The 17,781-nt window shown below is 30.6% G+C and overlaps 3 protein-coding genes across 4 annotated transcripts; 1 reads left to right on the top strand and 2 right to left on the bottom strand.

Moving 5' to 3' along the window:
* Positions 1 to 3,503: 3,503 nt before the first annotated feature.
* On the top strand, positions 3,504 to 6,677 carry LOC8279139 (transcription factor bHLH110). Its single transcript, XM_002521479.3, has 7 exons — positions 3,504 to 3,918; positions 4,229 to 4,802; positions 4,898 to 5,026; positions 5,117 to 5,185; positions 5,301 to 5,366; positions 5,723 to 5,782; positions 6,234 to 6,677. The coding sequence occupies exons 1-7, from the start codon at positions 3,785 to 3,787 to the stop codon at positions 6,348 to 6,350; spliced, it is 1,149 nt and encodes a 382-aa protein (XP_002521525.1). The 5' UTR covers positions 3,504 to 3,784; the 3' UTR covers positions 6,351 to 6,677.
* A 98-nt stretch (positions 6,678 to 6,775) lies between these two features.
* LOC8279140 (phosphatidylinositol/phosphatidylcholine transfer protein SFH12) lies at positions 6,776 to 12,497 on the bottom strand. Of its 2 annotated transcripts, none has more exons than XM_015720776.2 (15): positions 12,257 to 12,497; positions 11,985 to 12,145; positions 11,482 to 11,734; positions 11,264 to 11,363; positions 10,836 to 11,102; positions 10,508 to 10,585; positions 10,280 to 10,381; positions 10,151 to 10,200; positions 9,874 to 9,973; positions 9,668 to 9,763; positions 9,452 to 9,517; positions 8,274 to 8,373; positions 7,556 to 7,929; positions 7,083 to 7,157; positions 6,776 to 6,982 (listed from the first exon to the last, which is right to left on the bottom strand). In XM_015720776.2, the coding sequence occupies exons 2-15, from the start codon at positions 12,019 to 12,021 to the stop codon at positions 6,971 to 6,973; spliced, it is 1,710 nt and encodes a 569-aa protein (XP_015576262.1). In that variant the 5' UTR covers positions 12,022 to 12,145; positions 12,257 to 12,497; the 3' UTR covers positions 6,776 to 6,970. The 2 variants fall into 2 exon arrangements, with proteins under 2 accessions (XP_015576262.1, XP_015576261.1); XM_015720775.3 differs by having other exon boundaries at positions 7,556 to 7,932; positions 12,257 to 12,494.
* A 1,305-nt stretch (positions 12,498 to 13,802) lies between these two features.
* Positions 13,803 to 16,845, bottom strand: LOC8279141 (thioredoxin domain-containing protein PLP3B). The gene is made up of 9 exons (XM_002521481.3): positions 16,650 to 16,845; positions 16,473 to 16,569; positions 15,417 to 15,491; positions 15,275 to 15,322; positions 15,031 to 15,173; positions 14,846 to 14,918; positions 14,658 to 14,719; positions 14,313 to 14,410; positions 13,803 to 14,247 (listed from the first exon to the last, which is right to left on the bottom strand). The coding sequence occupies exons 2-9, from the start codon at positions 16,554 to 16,556 to the stop codon at positions 14,132 to 14,134; spliced, it is 699 nt and encodes a 232-aa protein (XP_002521527.1). The 5' UTR covers positions 16,557 to 16,569; positions 16,650 to 16,845; the 3' UTR covers positions 13,803 to 14,131.
* Between the last annotated feature and the right edge of the window lie 936 nt (positions 16,846 to 17,781).

The following is a 17,781-nucleotide window of genomic DNA, read 5'->3' as shown; positions in this document are numbered from 1 at the left end:
AATTTTTTTTTATCTAGTTTTGATGTATGTCCTCATATATACACTAAACTCATAAATTTTATTGATTTTAAATAATAAAATATGTGTCAATCATCTAATACCAAAATATAGAACGCGATATATACATGTTACTCTTTTATTTATTGTGATACAAACACTTGGTGTATGCAAAAATTGCCTTTTCAAAATTGAATTTCTCTAACCTCCAAATCAATCTCAATTATTGGTTATGTATAATTTATCATGTAATTTTGTTATATATCATCAAAATCAAAGTCATCATCGATCTTAATCATTGGTTATATATAATTTACCATGTAATTTTGTTATATATCATCAAAATCAAAGTTATCTATGGAACATTTGAGGTTACCTTGGTTTAAAGGTATTTGTCTAGCATATAGTTGTTATTATTCAATAATTTCATAAAATTCCATTTGATAAGATTTAAAATTTATTAGCTGATAGCTTATTAGCTCCAATCAATTGTTGATTTTACGAGCTTTATTTCAAAATTTTGATATCAGCATAGCTAGTTTGGTTCCTTTTTTTTTTTTATCTAGATAATATAATTTTTATTAAACTTTATTAATAATAATTTATCTTAAATTAATCCCATATAATTAATTTTTATAATTTAAGATAAATAATTAATATTTTACAATTATAATAAATATTTAAATAAATATAATATTTATAATTATGCCATTTAAACAACCACAAATTTATACTGAAGTTAAATTTTAATTTCTATTTTTAAATTAATTTTTATAAATATTCTTAATAATAAATATAATTAAATTAAATTAAATTAATTATAATATTCTTGATTATTATAAACTATTTTCATTTATTTATATCTTTATAAATAATATTATAAAATAAGAAAAATAAGATAAATTATATCTATAACAGCTAATTAACATATAAATAATAACAATTAATAAAATTTTACTAAAGCTACTAATTATCAACTACCATATACTAATATTTAGATCTTATAATAAAATAAAATTACTTTAAAAATAAATTTCACGATTTAAACTCACCAATTTCAAATATTTTTCTTTTATTTTTAGATCCTATCACTTAGAAGTAAAGAGAATAGAAACAAAATAATTTACAAATAGAAGAGGTACTTTTTATTTTTTAAGTTCAAACAAGATAATTTACAAATAAAAGAGGTACTTTTTATTTTTTAAGTTTTACTTTTTATTTTTTAAGTTCTACTTTTTATTAGCAAGCAATAATTGCTCTATTATATCTGAAAAATAGATTGGAAAAAAGAAAAACAGATAATATGGCTAAATAAGCATAAAAATATGTTTCTTTTTTCTTTTTTGAAACATAATGCATCCAACGTGGAATCCAATAGGTGCCTATGTAACCAAGTGGATGAATAGATTAATAGCCGGCCACTCTTTGAGGTCGAATTTAAAATCCCACATAATTAATCTATTTCACATCTTAGGGATCCTAAAATTCAAGGAGTTGTTTAGTTGTGAATTTTTTATATTATTTTTAGTTTCTTTTTTTTTTTTTGATTTTGTTATTTTATAAAATAGGAAAATAAAAAATTAAAATAAAAGCTAAAATAATAGTAGAATCTACTATGTATTTTCTAAACAGAAAATATTAAATAATATTTTTTTTAAAAAATTAATTTAGTTATTTTGTGATTTAACATATTTTTATTTTATGATTTGTAGTTTACTTCTTTTTTATTTTTTATCACTTTAATACACATTGTTAGGAAATGACGACTAAATTGTATAACACTGTTAAGAGATTCTGACGTGACACATAATAACTATTATTTTTTCAACTGATATATCAGCACTTGCTAAAACGTAATGCAATTTGATTATTATACAGTTATATTCACAATGTACTAAAATAATAAAAAATAAACTCTATATTTTAAAATAAAAATATATTTAAACATATTAAGTATAAAATATAAAAATTTGGAGAATATTTTTCTATTTCTCAATTTGAAAAATTATATTAACCAAACCATGAAAATCTATTTCAATTTCCCACAACTAAACATGCACCAAGTTCTCATTTTCTAAATTTTTTTTGAACAAATTCGATATATAATTATAATACACAGAATTGTTTATTAAATACAATATTGATCTAATACATATAATATTTTATTCGTTAATTATGAATAAAAACTATTTAATATGACGTATCATAATTTTAGTGAAAAGTCCATAACCTCCTTCAATCACATTTAGATTAAAATTGCACATATTTTAATCTGGAAAGAAATTTAAACAAGGTGGACCCTTTTTTTCTTTTAGGAAAAACAAGGTGGATTTTAAAGGTATTTAAACAAAAATATATATATTTATTAATATACATATATAATAATATGATTATCTTGTAAAGTTCATAATTTTCATATCAACTATGTGTTTTTGTCATCATATTCTTTTAATTAATTTTTTTATCGATTATTTTAACGACGTTTGGATTTTTTACTAATAAAAATTATTAAGTTAAAATAAAAATAAAATTGAATGATTGAAATCAAATAAATTAAAATTTAAAATTCTTTTACCTAAATATGGTATATGTATCACAAGTAATAAAAAAATGACATGTGTATACAAATATTTTACACTTTAATAATGTACGATTGCGGTCTACAAAACATTACATAGTACAAACCCTACCATTCCATCCTTGCAAAAAAAGGGTCTAAGAATTACCATACAAAGCATACAAGGACATTTTAGTTTGGTTATATTTTTATTGGTTGATTTATTTATTAATTCATAATTCATAATTAAAATTCAATGAATGAAAATGTAATAATTAATAAATAAAACCACACGTCATCATACAATTCATACGAATTACGTTGATAGACTGAATCTATTTAAGACTTTTTCAATTTAAATACATATTTTTATTTATATACCAAATTAATAGATAAATAATATATATTTATTATTTTAAATAAATGTATACTACTCATAATAAATAAAAATATATATTCGTTATTTAATCTTTATAATATATATACCAGATTAATGTAAGAATTACGGTAATTAAAGTTTATATTTCCAAGATTTTGTATAGTGAATAAATTTCAATTTAGATTTTAGTTGGCCGCTCTTGAAATTCTTAAAGAGAATACATAGTAGGGTCTGAAATTCATTTTACATTGAAAAACGTTTCTTAAAAAAGAAAAAGGAAAAGAAAATAACGAGAAATTTATAAATGATAAAGATCAAAAACTCGTCAAATTCTGAATTCAAATTCTCAAAACTACTTGAGAGTTTCAACGTATGGTAACATCACATATGTATATATTTGGCAGTAAGAACGAAGGTAGATAAGGTCTGAAAGTTCATCAAGTACAATAATTGTGCCCATTTAATTATATATTCTGCAGAAAGCATTAACAACCTTCAATTTATTTAATAAAAAAACTGCAGCTATATATATATATATATATATATATAATATTCAGCACAATATGGGAAGCTGCAAAAAGTTTCATGTTAGAGAGAGATGGCTAGCTTTTCATCTTCCTTTATTTGAAGCTACTTTTTATAAGCAGCTGAGAGGAGGAAAAGAAACAGTACTTAGCCAACCAGAATCAGAGAGCATAAGCGAAGAGCTTTTCTGGGTTTTGATTTCTTCTCAGTAGGGTTGAAACATATATGTATATATATTTATATCATCTAGTCATCCGTTAAATTTAACATATATATATATACACATACCCATCTTGGGATTTTCATCAAATCATTATAATATATATATGGAACCTGCAAATCTCCATCATCCCCAGCACCATCTCCAAGAACAGCTTGCTGGATATTATTCTTCTTTATTACTTCAACCAGATTATTATATGTTTTCAAACCTCAACAACATGCATCCAGGTTTCATTTTGTAAGTAGTTCCACTCTCTTTAGCATGTTCAAAGGTTATGCTCCTTTATCAGTTAGTTTCAATGTTTCATGCAACCTAAAAGCCGGGTATATATCATCAAGCTTTTACAAAAATGATCTCTCTCTGAAATATATATACATATATATATATATATATTCAACATACATACATAGTTCTTATATGTAGTTAGTTTTCTCGTTAGGGTTTAGTATCTAAAGTTAATTACTTATATTAATGAATTTGGATGAGTCCTATTATTTCTTATGTAGAATTCAACATCATTGCCTGATTAATTAATATATTCCTGAAGGGATTCTTGGGCAACTAATAGATCTTCCAATATCTGTGGTCAAGGCTTGATGGGTTTCCCTCAACAATCTGCTAATGAGTTTCTACTTGCAAATATCAAGGAAGAGATGCCAGATTCCTTCCCCAAGCTGAGTGAAGTGGCATACACCAGTCCTTGTAACATAGAGGAATCTCATTCTTTATCAACAAAAACCCAATATCCTCATGAGCTTGGCGATCATAATCACTTCCTCACCAGCAATGGTACTAGCTTCTCTTCTGGCCACCGCCACCACCATATCCCAGAACTTCAGCTTTCGGCCGGAGAGCTGCCATACATTAATAGCGGTCAAAACTCAGCAAGTCTTGAAAACTCATCATCTGCTTCTAACAGATATGATTTCAGGCATAGTACTCTACAAAGTTTAAAAAGCTCAAACTCGAATTCGTGTTTTTCGCTTCTTTCAAACTCTCTGGACCTGAACTTGCAAGTTTTGGATCTTCTAAACCCTACATATGGTGCTGCTTCACCAAATAGTCATGGTCATTATTTCATGGGACAACTTAAAGATAGTCCATCAAGCAGCTCCAACAAAGTGAGTAAATCTTTTTTTTGTTCTTTTTTTCCTTCTACAGCTTCATCATTTTGATAATCTCAACTAACTCATTTCTTTGATTTCTAATGCTGAAGGCCTCAATCATTGAAGATGGAATTGACAGAAAAAGGAGATATAACAGTAGTTTTCCCGAGTCCAAGAACTTTTCTGTAGAAGCTAAAAAGCATAAGCCCGCATCACAACTTTCATCCCCTCCATCCAAGGTGATCTTATTTTAAGCAATATTAATTAATTCTATTGACAAAGCTAGTGTGAAGCTGGATCTTTAACAATATATTTATATATATATATAGGTAATTAAGAAAGAGAAAATAAGGGAGAAGATTGCAACTCTTCAAAGGTTAGTGGCACCTTATGGTAAGGTATGTATTAAAATCTATGCATATCAAAAGTTGTGATATAATGAAATGGCAAGTATAAAATATCAATATGTCCATGCTTATGCTTTTTTACTTTTCTTTCTTTGCATACTTGCAGACAGATACTGCCTCTGTGTTGACAGACACTATTGGGTATATACAATTTCTTCATGACCAAGTGAAGGTGAAATATTATTTCATCCCTCAATTTTTATGGAATTTTATTTACAACTTAAAATAATTAACCTAATGGAGTTTTAATACATACACTGCCAGCACTCAAATTTATTTGTGAAGGTGTATATAGGAACCTGATGGACTAAGAATCCCAAAGTTCATATATTTTGCTGAACTGACTGGTCATTATATCAATCATTCAATGTAAACGAATGGACGAGAACTTAGAATATGGGGTTATAGGGTTAGGGTTTATGTGTGCATTCCCTTAAAGTACTGTAATGGGTTTCTTTTGTCCTTCATTACGGGAAAATGATTGGTGAAATAACGTATTAGTCCTTTTTTTTTTTTTGTTCCTAACAGACATTGAGTGTACCTTATATGAGGCCAAGACAAAGCAAGCTAACTAGAACAGTGAAAGAGGTAAAAGATTATTGTTTCCATATTTTATATAACTATATTGAGATCACAAATCAGTTTTAGTTTTATGTTACTTTTGTTTCTTTAGAAAAAGGGTTTGAAAGGAAAGTTTAAAACATACAAGATTCAATGCCATCGAAGTTTATATGATCAATTTTTATGTTTGGAAATTAAAAGAAAAGTTTTAAGAAATGAAATCATATCAAACAGTGCTACAGTTTTGCACATAGTCAATCATTTGAATTCTTGCATATAATTTATTTCAAACAAGGCACAAGATTGAACAATTGGTGTATATGGTATTTATGGAATCTATAGTTTCAGACTGTTTCGATGAAGATTTTTCAAGGTTTTTGAGGGTTTTATAAGATTTTAAAAGCACACCTGTTGCATATTTTTTTCCTGATTAATATCAAATTCATCAATCATCAACCCAACGTCTTGTTATTGACAGAGTTTGAGCAAGGAAGACGGAAAGGGACAACCAAAGAGAGATCTTTTAAGTAGAGGGTTGTACCTCGTACCTACACCTTATGCATCATTCATCGATAGTTACAATGGTGGAATCTAAAGTTCAAATGCAAGCATATTATCCATAAGAGAAAATAATGTTGAGACTAAACCGAAATTCAGGACTTGTAATGGGTTCAAGGCTAATTTACAACTTCGTCAGGAATCTGTGAAATCAAGCTTGCTTGTTATCATGTTGCTTAAAAAATTTTACTCCTTGGATCAAAGTGATAGATGTACATCCAGACAACATGTGTATGCTAATTGTAAGAACTAGCTAGGGGCAAATGCAACAATCATTGTGAATAGATTTGGAGTAGGAGTTTAAATTTTTCTGGTCAGTGTTGTTCAGAATATAATATTTGAACTCAGAAGTCATGCTTGCTGATCTTTGGTTCATGCGGCTCGAAACGAGTTATATATATACAGATATACAGAATATATAATATACACACATGCTGAGGCATTTGTCTTGACAAATACTTATAGATCTGTAAGATGCCAGTTTTTATTGGAGATATATGTATGCAAGGATAAAAATTGTACATCAGGACAAAAACCTCTGATTTCTATTTTGTACACAAAACCTTAAACCAGCGTGCATCTAGGTGGCCTTGGAAAACAGAAAATCAGCTCACCAGCAGTTCTCTTAGCAACTCCAGGCATCCAATGTTTATTCATTCACCAGTTAAACTGCATAACAAACCAAAGAATATAGCAATTTAGATGGTACTTTAAATATCAGAGATGATGAACAAAACTGATGAACTTTGCTATGACATTTAAAGATTACCAGCTTCTTCTTCTTCTTCTTTTTGTCAAGATAAGCAATAAGCTCTTCCTGTCGAGCAAGTGAATCCTCTAGAGCCTGAATACACAAGAGTTATGATGAGAATCAGAACTATCCAATCTTCATTTTTCAAGCTCGATTGTGGCAACATGAGTGCAACACCAGATGAAAAATAATCATATTTTCAGTTAGTTGAGGCACTTGATTGTGGCAAGGATCAGAGAAATTCATATATGTATTAAAACAGGTCGCCCACCTTCAATCGTGAGCAAGTAGCAGTCACCGGTTTTGTGAGGCATGACAAACCAGTAAACAAAGAAAGAGGGAAAAGTAAAAAGGACAAACATTAATGATTGCAGCAAACAGAAACACAAGGATAGAAAATTGTTGCAGAGTAGAACTTAGCTTTATACGCATAGTATCAAACATGCAGAGTCAATTTTTTGCCACTACTGAGTTCAATTCAAAACAAGTACCTTTCTAGTTGCCATAAGCTCTTGCTCCAAGGTATCAACCCTGCTCATAGCAGCATTGTACATTTCCTCCTTCTTAGGAGTCATAGCAGGTTTCATGCTCAGAACATTCACTTTCTCTTCCAATTCTGCCATGCGTTTGATGACAGTCATGTAATCTGCAGTAGAGATGGCAGGTTCATGTGCCCGGCTTTTAACTTCTGCTTCATCACAATAGACAGAGCTGGAATAGATGGTGGCATTGGTCAGTTTCCTGGGCATGTTGCGTGTCACTTTAATCATTGTGACGATGCCCATAACAAAAGCCATTACACCAGTAAAAATTGGAGAGCCTCCTTCAGAGACCTTGCTACCATCATAATTGGCGTAACAATCTGCTGCTGCAAGTTACAGATGATGGAACTTGTAACGTTATCAAAACATCATTTTGCATAAAGGAAATATACGAACCAAAAGATTACAAGACTCTTTAAGCAGGATGTCATTAATTTTTGTGCACATACATGAATTAGGTTCTACCAAAATACTGAATTGAAACTTGGGAAAGTCTAGATAACTTAAAAAGAAAAAAGGAATCAATATCAAATATGGTCCAGAAGCTTTGTCTCTCGAGTTAATCTTGCAAAGGGAAGCTGAAAGAAAGAAAGGAAAAAGAAAGAAGAAATGCAAGCCAAGGAGATGAAAAGAAGAAAAATTGCAATGAGTTTAGCGGGCAATGTACCTTTAGTAAGGGTATACTTCTCATCTTCAGCAAGTTGTTTCCAAGTCATATCAACTGTCTTCTCAATTATAGGCCCATAGTCCTCAAACTTTGAAGAAACCTACGGATTGAGAATTCCATAAAAAGAAAATTTGAAAGGAAAAAAGAACTCATTAGAAGTGGTTCTCCACATTGCAGATTGGGAACATGTCGTATCTAGAAAAGCAAGAATAGTCAAGTCAGGAGAATTAGAAATTGAACTTCTTTGTGGGCCAAAATGGGGGTAAAAAGTGTAAATGGTACCACAACGATGTCACTTATATCCATTTGGTATCTCAACTCAATAATCACAAAATATGGTATCATAAGTGAATCGGGCGAGAGTACCTTTATATTTTTCGGTCATTTTGTGTTGATGTGACAATCAGATTCTTTCTCTAGCTTTCACTTTACCACTGACAATGTACATAATTAATAATAGTAAGCCTAAGAAACCTAATCCCCTAAACGCAATTGCAAGGTATGAGTTCCAGGTAGAGGAGCTGAGAGAATGTTCAACATCAAACTAGGATTAGTTGTGTCCAAATAAGAGATGATGTGGTAATTAGTGAGAAGATCTGGCTGCCACATTATTGTATAATGACTAATAAGTATAACTTGGTTCATTATTTTGTTAGTTGAGGTACCATTTTTCTGATTATTGAGTTGAGGTACAAAATGGATAAAATAACCATAATAATAGTACCATTTATGCATTTTACCCCCAAAATGGTCAAGAGTTTCTAGACAGTCTTAACAGCGTAACCCACAAACAACCAGAACAAACAAGGATGTGCATCAAGTGACTTCAATTTTATCCGAACAACTGTCTAGATTGACAGCAAATCACATTCCCCCAAATGATATAAGATCAAGATTTAAGACAAAAAGTTTTCTAACATGCACCAGCCAGACGATTTACGAACATAGGCGAGTATAAATTTCACATTGTACTTGTTCAACAATAACATTTATGGAACTTAAGTGATTTATCATACCACCAAAGGTAGTTAAATTGCATCAATGCTAGTAATGTTAAAATAATAATCATTTTAACTGCTGTAAGGAACTTTCACTTATTCATTACTAGCTGAATTAAAATCTTATAGCTTTCAAAATGCGATAGTTGATAAAATTTGCAGATAGACACTTAAACTTACTTGTGCAAGAATAGGAGCGACTTGAGAATAATCGAAATGGTTCCTTGGAACATCTAGAGCTGAACCCTGGGAATAGTACATATAAAGCAAGCATGAATGGTTAGCAAGAAGTGGTAAGATCTCTTGAGGAGGAAAGCAATTCAGAGAATATGATCAGCACAGTAGGCCATCTGCAAGGACAAAAAGAGTATGAAATGTAAGTTTAATAGACAAGACCTTTGAGAACACTGTGTCATCATCGGAAGCTGTCTTCTCATCAGGAATCTGGCTCTCACATTTTTTTGTACATTTGTGATCTCCATTTTGAACCATCTGCAAGGTGATGAAACAGAAAAGAAGAAAATGTATTAAAAAAACCATACAAGACAGTTAACCAAAATGTAGTGCAAAGATGAAAGCATATGAAAGTAATTGTAGATCACCTTCAATATCTCTTGGTCTTTCCAGGGGCCCTTATCAGAGCGCATGCAGCCTCCTTGATCAGCACAAGTGCAGGTACCTCCCAAGAACTCAGGCAACTCACTAGTGCAAATGAAATCCAGATATGAAAAGAGGAACATGAAATAGCCCATGAAAATGTTTAAATAGACAGCGTATAAAGAGAAAAGGAGCACATATGAAAATTAGATTCAACATGGCTTGTCGCTTAAGCAGGACAAGAAACCAAAGATGATTGCATTAATGACATTAGAAACTCACCTGGCATCAATTATCTCAAGTAATTTGCTCTGATATTTATTGCCAAGAACCTGATGAATAATTTCCTTATGTAATTAGTTATCTGGCCTAGATATATTATAGTGATCTGAATAAGAATGATGCACTTACATGGATCTTTGCTGTAGTCTTAGGATCAAGGAAAGATTTAATAGTGTTCCACAGCATTCTAAATCCAGAACCAGCATTGATGATGAACATGCGATTCAAGGTCTGCAAAGAAGCAAGCAATTGGCAGTATATCAGAATTGTGTTGCTACTTTGAAAACAGCAACATAAGGAAACAAATTTGAGGTTTATGGATACACAGATCAAGAGAGTAAAAAGAGAAGCTAATACCTCAGGATAGTTGTCACCATCAATCTTTTGAAGGCGGGTGATAAGATCCCTTGCAGCTTTGTTGAAATTTTTGAGGCCCTGTGGTTATTAATTAAAGGGAAAAGTGAAAAACTTATGGTTATGATTTAACAGAGAAAGCAGCATAAATGCCAAGATCATATGAAGAACATTCTACTGCTTATAATCATTTTGCAGTGATGATCCTTTAAGAGGTCATTTTAAGGATTCGTGATAAAATAATATCTTAGTTATATATGGGATTATCATAAGCATCACTTTTTATAGTTCTCGTGTATCATAAACATCAGTTCTCATAGTTCTTACGTACCACTCCTTGCACATCTAAAATGGTTGTACTTTGATCAATGTGCCTTTTTGCTGCAAGTGAACAAGCTGGAAACTTGACAGCAAAAGTTCTTTCAAACTCTTGAACATGGTATTTGACATAACGGTCAAGATTTGTGACTTGCATTAGCTTGTTAGCATCTACTTGGCCTAGTCTCTCAATATAAACAGGCCTTCCGTCCTTATCCACACCATGATGCCCTTGAGGGTAGTATTGCAGGACTTCATCAATTTCGTTGAATTCAAAATCCTTCAAGAAAAGGTCAAGAAAACAAAAATAGGATAAAACTTTATCAAAAAGGGCATAATAAATTTGGGATGAATTGTGAAAGGAAAACTCATATTAGTAAATACGTTAAAATAATTCCATAATAACCTAAACTCCAAAGGATCCAGTTCTATGATAATTACCTCCATGATCGTGTCAGCACCAAATTCCTTCCTCCATTGGAGCATATCAGACCACATTTGCTTTGTTTTCTCAAGATCGAATTTCCTGGCCTTCAAGAATCTATATTATAAGAGGATAACAAGTTCATGTGTTAATAAATCATGTGTATCACAGAAATTGAAGCAGAAACACAAAAAAGAATATTGAACAAGAAAAGAGGAATGAAAGAAAAAAAAACCTGAGCATCACATGATAATCATCATGTTTTGAGGGTAGGAGTTCCTCCAAAATAAGTACTTGGCGGAAAGCATCAACCGCCTTCAATTCTTCAGCATCATGTACATCCTCAATTTCAATAGACATTACTTTACTACTTCTCCTACCCTTCCTTGTGAAAGAGTTTCTAAATTTATTGGAGGCATTGATGGCTTTCTTTTTCAAGGATTCAATCCTTGTTTTCCTCTCATCCCCAAGATGGTCCATCTCAGGTACTGCAAAAAATGCAAGAAAATCAGACAACAATTTCATACTTCTAAAAACCACCCATTACACAACCTCTCAAAACATGCAAAAAAGAAAAAGAGGAAAGCAACTATCCTATATCTTAAATTTCTGCGAATTTAAACAACAATTTTTAAAACTACTCATCACACAGAACCCCTCGAAATATAAAAAATGGGCACCATCCTATATGTCAAACTTCTGGGTTTCACATTTTAAATCCACAGGAAACAAGAAAACCTGGATTGAGAGATAGAGGTCCAGAGACAGCAGCCATCTGATGGGGAACGTAAAAATGGCCTGTGGGTGTAGATGTGTGACACGCAAAACAGAAGCGCACAATAAAAAAATCAAGCACTCATATCAGGATGCCACAGCCAGAGCCCTTGTTAGCCCAATGCCTGCACATAGAAAAGCAAGAACATACTATAATACTGCTTTTTGCTGCATGATTAGTTTAGCAAATCAATCCAAAAATAAGAACAGACCGAGATAGATAGAGATGGCATTACCTCCGCTAGGCAAAAACAAATGAAGAAAATGAGAGAGATGATACAAATAATGAAAGAGAGAAGTGGTTTCTTTTAGATAGGAGAGAATTTTGCGGGGGAAAAGGAGAGGTACCCACGACGGGAAATGACTAAATTTAATTTCTGGACCCTTTATTGTCTTCTTGACTCGGTCTCTCTTTGCCATCTCTGTCTCTGCCCTCTTAATTTTAGCTTGTAGAGCTGTTTCTTGCTAAGAGAGAGAGAGACGCACACAATGGTGAAAGGCTTTTTCATTAATAGATAATGCGAAGAGTCTGTCCATTTCAATTCTTAACAGACTTAATTGGATCATCCGTCAGTTTGCCTAACGGTTTTTTGAGTTGTCTTTCCATTTTCCCGGGAAAAGTTATTGAAAAGAATTATTACAACTGCATATGGCATATATATTGCTTGGGTTGCAAAAGTAATTTTTATTTATGGAAACGTTTACACTTTAAACATCAGATAATTAATATAAATTTAATTATTTAAATTTATAAACCATAATATATATTTAGATATTTAAAATTTTAATTATTTAATATTTCAACAAACATATAAATTATGTTTTTTATAATCTTTTTAAGTACTTTTAATTTTTTTAATCTAATACATATTTGACCTCTACTAATTTTCTTTTTAATCTAATACATATTTGACCTCTACTAAATAATATTATTGAAATATCCATGAATATTATACGTAAAAACATATTTAATAAAATTATATATCAAAAAATATTTAAATATTATAAAAAAATATAATTTGATGTGTCTGTTACATTAAATCGAAAATTAATATGTTAAAATAATTCAATTCTCAAAATTCAAATATCTAAATATATATTTAGCCAGTAACATCTACATTATGTCTACATTATGTCTAAGTATGTAAAAATAATTCTTCTTTCCATTTCTACAACTGAATTTTTTTTTTTGTTTAAATAAAATTTAGTCCTTGGTGATGGTGGCTTTATTTCTTTTATAAAGTGACAATCTTTTAAATTATTAATTCGGACCGTGAGTTACATAATAAAAGAGTCATTTAGTTACCTTCATCGTAGAAATGATAAGGGATCTGATACAATTTACTATCTTTATCACTTTAGTCTTGAAATAGGTCTCAAGTATTTTTTTTTTAAATTAGTAATTTGTTTAGTTTTTATTTTCAACTATTTCTAAATTAAGGAAAACAATAGAAAATAAGTAATTTGAACAAACTCAAAATAAGTAATGGTACATTTACTGAAAAATGACATAATTGATGTGAATGTAAATTAGCCTGTACAGCGTCAAATCATTGGTTTAAACCGATAAATATGTCCAAATCTAAGAAAACCTGTAATAATAAAATCTACAATCCACAATTATCTATTTTATTACAGTTTACTTTTTTCATCCAAGAAAAAAGACTGTTGTTCTTTTTTTATCCGTTTCAAATTATAATCCACTTTCCCTCTTCAATTACTAATAATAAAAAATATGCTCGAACAGTATCTTCTAAAATTAAAATTCTAATTTCTCTGATCTTCACAAAGTTTATCCATGAATTACCATTATAACTGTATCAAAAGTACACACAATACATGAGCTGAGTAGATTTCGATTGGCTTGTTTTTCAACCTTCCTTTCAGTTGAGCCAACTCAAGTCTCCGTGCGGCAGGTACATGTGGTTTATATTTGCAGACCACAGATGAATATAGGGGCTTGAAAACTAGCAGACAGTCCTACTAATTTTGATTCAGAAAATTAAAACTGGAGATAGTAAAACAGCATAACCTGCAAAAACATTCGTACAGCCACATCTAAAGGAAAATATAGAGTTCCAATGTGAATCTGCAGTTTCTTTTCAGTATTTTCAATCAGAATCAGAGTCATCATTTGCAGATGCTCTTACTGTCCTTCGCCTACTTTCATGATAATCGCCGTCTTCATCGTCATCATCTTCATTATTCTTCTTCTCACTAATTATACCTGTGAGATAATGGTTATGAGACTTCTCCATGAACTATAAAGAACATAGCAAATTGGAAATTTACCTTTCTTTATCAGAAGAATCTCAAGTGTTTTTGTGGTGAAATCATCTTTCCCTCCCAAATCTTGAAACCCAACAAGTCTATCAAATGCAATCCCTTTCCTAAAGCAGACATTGGCGTTATTTCAGGAAAATAGTTGGTAAACAATGCAACTTCCTAAGTCTAAAACTGATGCAAAATCTCAATATGTAGGTCAGAAAAATTCATTGAAATGTAAGGTTTGGTTCCATATTTATTATGGTTAATTGGGATAAATTCTACTAATCCATCCAACAGAATAATGATATTATGCAGCATAAAAAGGAACCACAATAAGCTACAGCAGAAAAGGTGATAAATGAGGCAGACCTGAACAGTATGACACAAGGCAAAGTTTTGACCCCAAGCTTGGTAACAAAGAAGGGTGCATTCTGCAGTTCATTAAAGATTGTCATAAGAACACAGACAACTCTTTTAGAAAAGCCATACATTTGTGATAAGTAAAACCAAAACTTCAGTTCAGAAGCAAAGTAAACAATGAAAAATCAAGCACAGACCTCTGCGTCTAGCTTGATGAACTTGGTATCTAGATGCCTTGATGCAAGAGCCTTCATATGCTTATCCATTATTCTAGAATAGCCAATAAACATGGTCATTAAATGTGAGACCAAAAAAAAAAAAGACAATGAAAAGTTAATACATGTGAATGTTAGCGAGTGTGTCTGTGAAGTAAAAGGCTTACTTGCAGCGATAGAACTCCCTGTGGTAGAAATGGCAAATCACATGCTCGCTGGCAGTGACTTCACCCAAGAAATCCCCCTCAGTTATCTCCCTGTACTCTCCATGTCCTTGCTTCTTTAAAGCTTCTCGCTTTTCAACTTCTTTCTATTCAAATAAATCCTATGGTGAATATTTTACCAACTTCAGAAAGCTTACCCCAGGAATAACATTCATGCAATATATCATACAATGTTAGAACTAATTACCTTAAGAGCTGCAATTCTGTCGGCGTGCAGTTTTTCCAGTTCAGGATCCTACACATAAAATGCAATGCACCTCCACATTAAAAAATAAAAAAATAATTGCATGGTAATGCACAAATAATACAGGTGCGCCATCAAAGCTTACATCCATCAACTCATCTAGGTCAACCCCTTGGTTGATAGAACTTGATGCTGGTGTCTTCTCTTGAGCAAGCAATTCCTACAAAATCAACATGCAGACTCATAATAGACCATAATACACAATGCAACTTAAAACAAATTAGTTCTATATATTTATTTGTGTCTATAGTCTATACATACAAATTCCAAGTTCTAAACAGACATAAAGTTTCTAAAACAAACAGAGAAGGAAACTCAGGAAAAAACAAAAACAATTTAGACTTCTGCGTTTTCATTTTAGGGTTCACTGGAGTCCCAATACATAGAATACACAATGGTAGTAATCATCCAGAAATATGTCTCATATTAAGGTGATAAACTCATGCCAAAATTGGTAGATGGTGGACATGGAGACTGGAAGTCGCAACCGTCCCAATTTTCACACGTAAAAGTACCAGCCATCTCAGTCGTGCTTGGTATAAATGAATTTCATAAGTTCTTATGGAATTAATTCGTAAATCCATAATTTATATGTTTGGTAAATGAAAATTCATTTGAAATTCTATCTCAGTAAATCCTTGGAGTTGGTTATGACTAAATCAAGTTATATCAAATTTGATAGAATTTCCAAATAAATTCTAGATTTATAAAGTCTTTTAATCAAGACAAAAATGCCGTTGATTCAAATACATTCTTCCTCTCTCACCTCTATTTCTTGTCTTCTTAATTCATCTCTCCTATTTCTTTCTTCCTGTTATCTATTACATAGCACATGAAACCAAAGAATTCATTTACAAATGAATTCTATTAGAAATTCATTTATAAATGAAATGAATTCTTTGTAGGATTTGAACCAAATACCACATCAGACCACTACTTCATTTAATCATGATTCATTATATAAATTGTTGCAAGAACACATATAGCCAAAGTTTTATCCAATGAGTAGCATACAGAAAAAAATCTATCAAGACAACCACACAAAATTCTAAGATGGAATATATGCCTTCTCTTCTAGCAACATGGCGACAAATTTCTCACGAAATAAACGGATCTCGCAATTTTTAAAAAAAGCAATTACCTTCTGATAATCGCGAGCAGCGGCTGCCATCACATTGCCAAAGGCTAAATTAGACAGAGTTGATTTAACTGAATCAGGATCCATTGTTTTTCCTTATCTGCAAAAAACAAAACAACAGTGTAATTAGAAAAGATCAAATGACAAAACAAAACAAGCAGATCTATGAGTAAGCAAGACCTTGTTAGCTGGGAGCGATTTTTGAAATTGTCAAGAGAAACAGAAACGGGTTTCTGGAAAGAAGGATTTGCTATACTGTATGTATGTATGTATTGTCCCTGAGAGGTAAGCGCAGCACTGAGGATGATGAATCGATGAGAGAAATGATGAGCTTAACGCTTGGGGGACCTCAATTTTACAGCTTTATAGCGAGAGTTGACAGTTCCTTCTACATTTAATTAGTATTAAAAAAGTAAAATAATAATATCAATTTCTTTTGAATTTTAATTTATTTTAATTTTATAAATAAGAATAATATCTTTTTCAAGTTAATGTATTTATATATAACTTTTTTTAAAATTAAGAGAAAAAAGAAATCTAAATTTAGAAATTCCCTCAAGTTGAGATGTATTTATAATAATTTTTTTCGTTCTTTTTTAAAAAAAATCAGTAAATCTTTTAATATTTTTTTAAAAATAAATTAACACGTGTAACATATTTAATAATTGGTATAAAATAAATTGATACCTTATTATTATATGGTTAAATAAATAGGGTCCTACATATTCCAAATGTCGACAAGAATTTGACACATTTTCTGTTTATGTATAAAACTGATAGTTATGGTTTATTGTGAGTACTAAAATTAGTTGAAAAGTTGTATTTTTGTTAAGCTTTTTTAGGGTACTAAGTAAAGCACTAACCCCCAACGAAAATAAATGTAACTCTCAGAATTGAAAGTGGTGCCTTGCCATCACTATAATCTATGTTTGGTATGTTATAATAAAGCATGTTGGATTATATCTTTCATTATTTTATTTTATAATTAAATTGTTTTTAATAATATAATATAATATAATTATACTATATAATCAATTAATCCTAATATAATGTTCAATATATATAAGACTGCCAATTGGATTTTGGTGATCGATAATCGGCGAACGGCAGTCAAATTCTAGCAACTAGTGATGTTTAAAAAAAATTAAATATTATTTTTAAATATTTTATTTTAATATTTTATTTTTATACTAATTATTATAAATAAATTAAATATCAAAATAAAAATTACAATTATATTATTTTTTATTATAATCAAACATAGTAATAGAATAATGAATACATTGCAATTTATTATTTTTTTGAGTTCATT

This window comes from Ricinus communis, chromosome 5 (genome assembly GCF_019578655.1).
Source record: "Ricinus communis isolate WT05 ecotype wild-type chromosome 5, ASM1957865v1, whole genome shotgun sequence".
NCBI classification, from domain to species: Eukaryota; Viridiplantae; Streptophyta; class Magnoliopsida; order Malpighiales; family Euphorbiaceae; genus Ricinus; species Ricinus communis.
Note: the sequence above shows the minus strand (reverse complement) of the source record. Positions and strands in the feature narration are given on the sequence as shown.

What these genes read in the sequence shown, in the direction of transcription:
- LOC8279139 (XM_002521479.3), top strand. Translation starts at nt 3,785, where the DNA reads ATGGAACCTGCAAATCTCCATCATCCCCAGCACCATCTCCAAGAACAG. An exon ending in TTTCATCCCCTCCATCCAAG is followed by an intron (nt 5,027 to 5,116) that starts GTGATCTTATTT and finishes ATATATATATAG; the next exon opens with GTAATTAAGAAAGAGAAAAT. An exon ending in TAGTGGCACCTTATGGTAAG is followed by an intron (nt 5,186 to 5,300) that starts GTATGTATTAAA and finishes GCATACTTGCAG; the next exon opens with ACAGATACTGCCTCTGTGTT.
- LOC8279140 (XM_015720775.3), bottom strand. Translation starts at nt 12,021, where the DNA reads ATGGCTGCTGTCTCTGGACCTCTATCTCTCAATCCAG. An exon ending in GTGCTGACACGATCATGGAG is followed by an intron (nt 11,103 to 11,263) that starts GTAATTATCATA and finishes CTTTTCTTGAAG; the next exon opens with GATTTTGAATTCAACGAAAT. An exon ending in AAGACCAAGAGATATTGAAG is followed by an intron (nt 9,764 to 9,873) that starts GTGATCTACAAT and finishes ATCACCTTGCAG; the next exon opens with ATGGTTCAAAATGGAGATCA.
- LOC8279141 (XM_002521481.3), bottom strand. Translation starts at nt 16,556, where the DNA reads ATGGATCCTGATTCAGTTAAATCAACTCTGTCTAATTTAGCCTTTGGC. An exon ending in AGGGAGTTCTATCGCTGCAA is followed by an intron (nt 14,919 to 15,030) that starts GTAAGCCTTTTA and finishes TGGCTATTCTAG; the next exon opens with AATAATGGATAAGCATATGA. An exon ending in TCATCAAGCTAGACGCAGAG is followed by an intron (nt 14,720 to 14,845) that starts GTCTGTGCTTGA and finishes AATGAACTGCAG; the next exon opens with AATGCACCCTTCTTTGTTAC.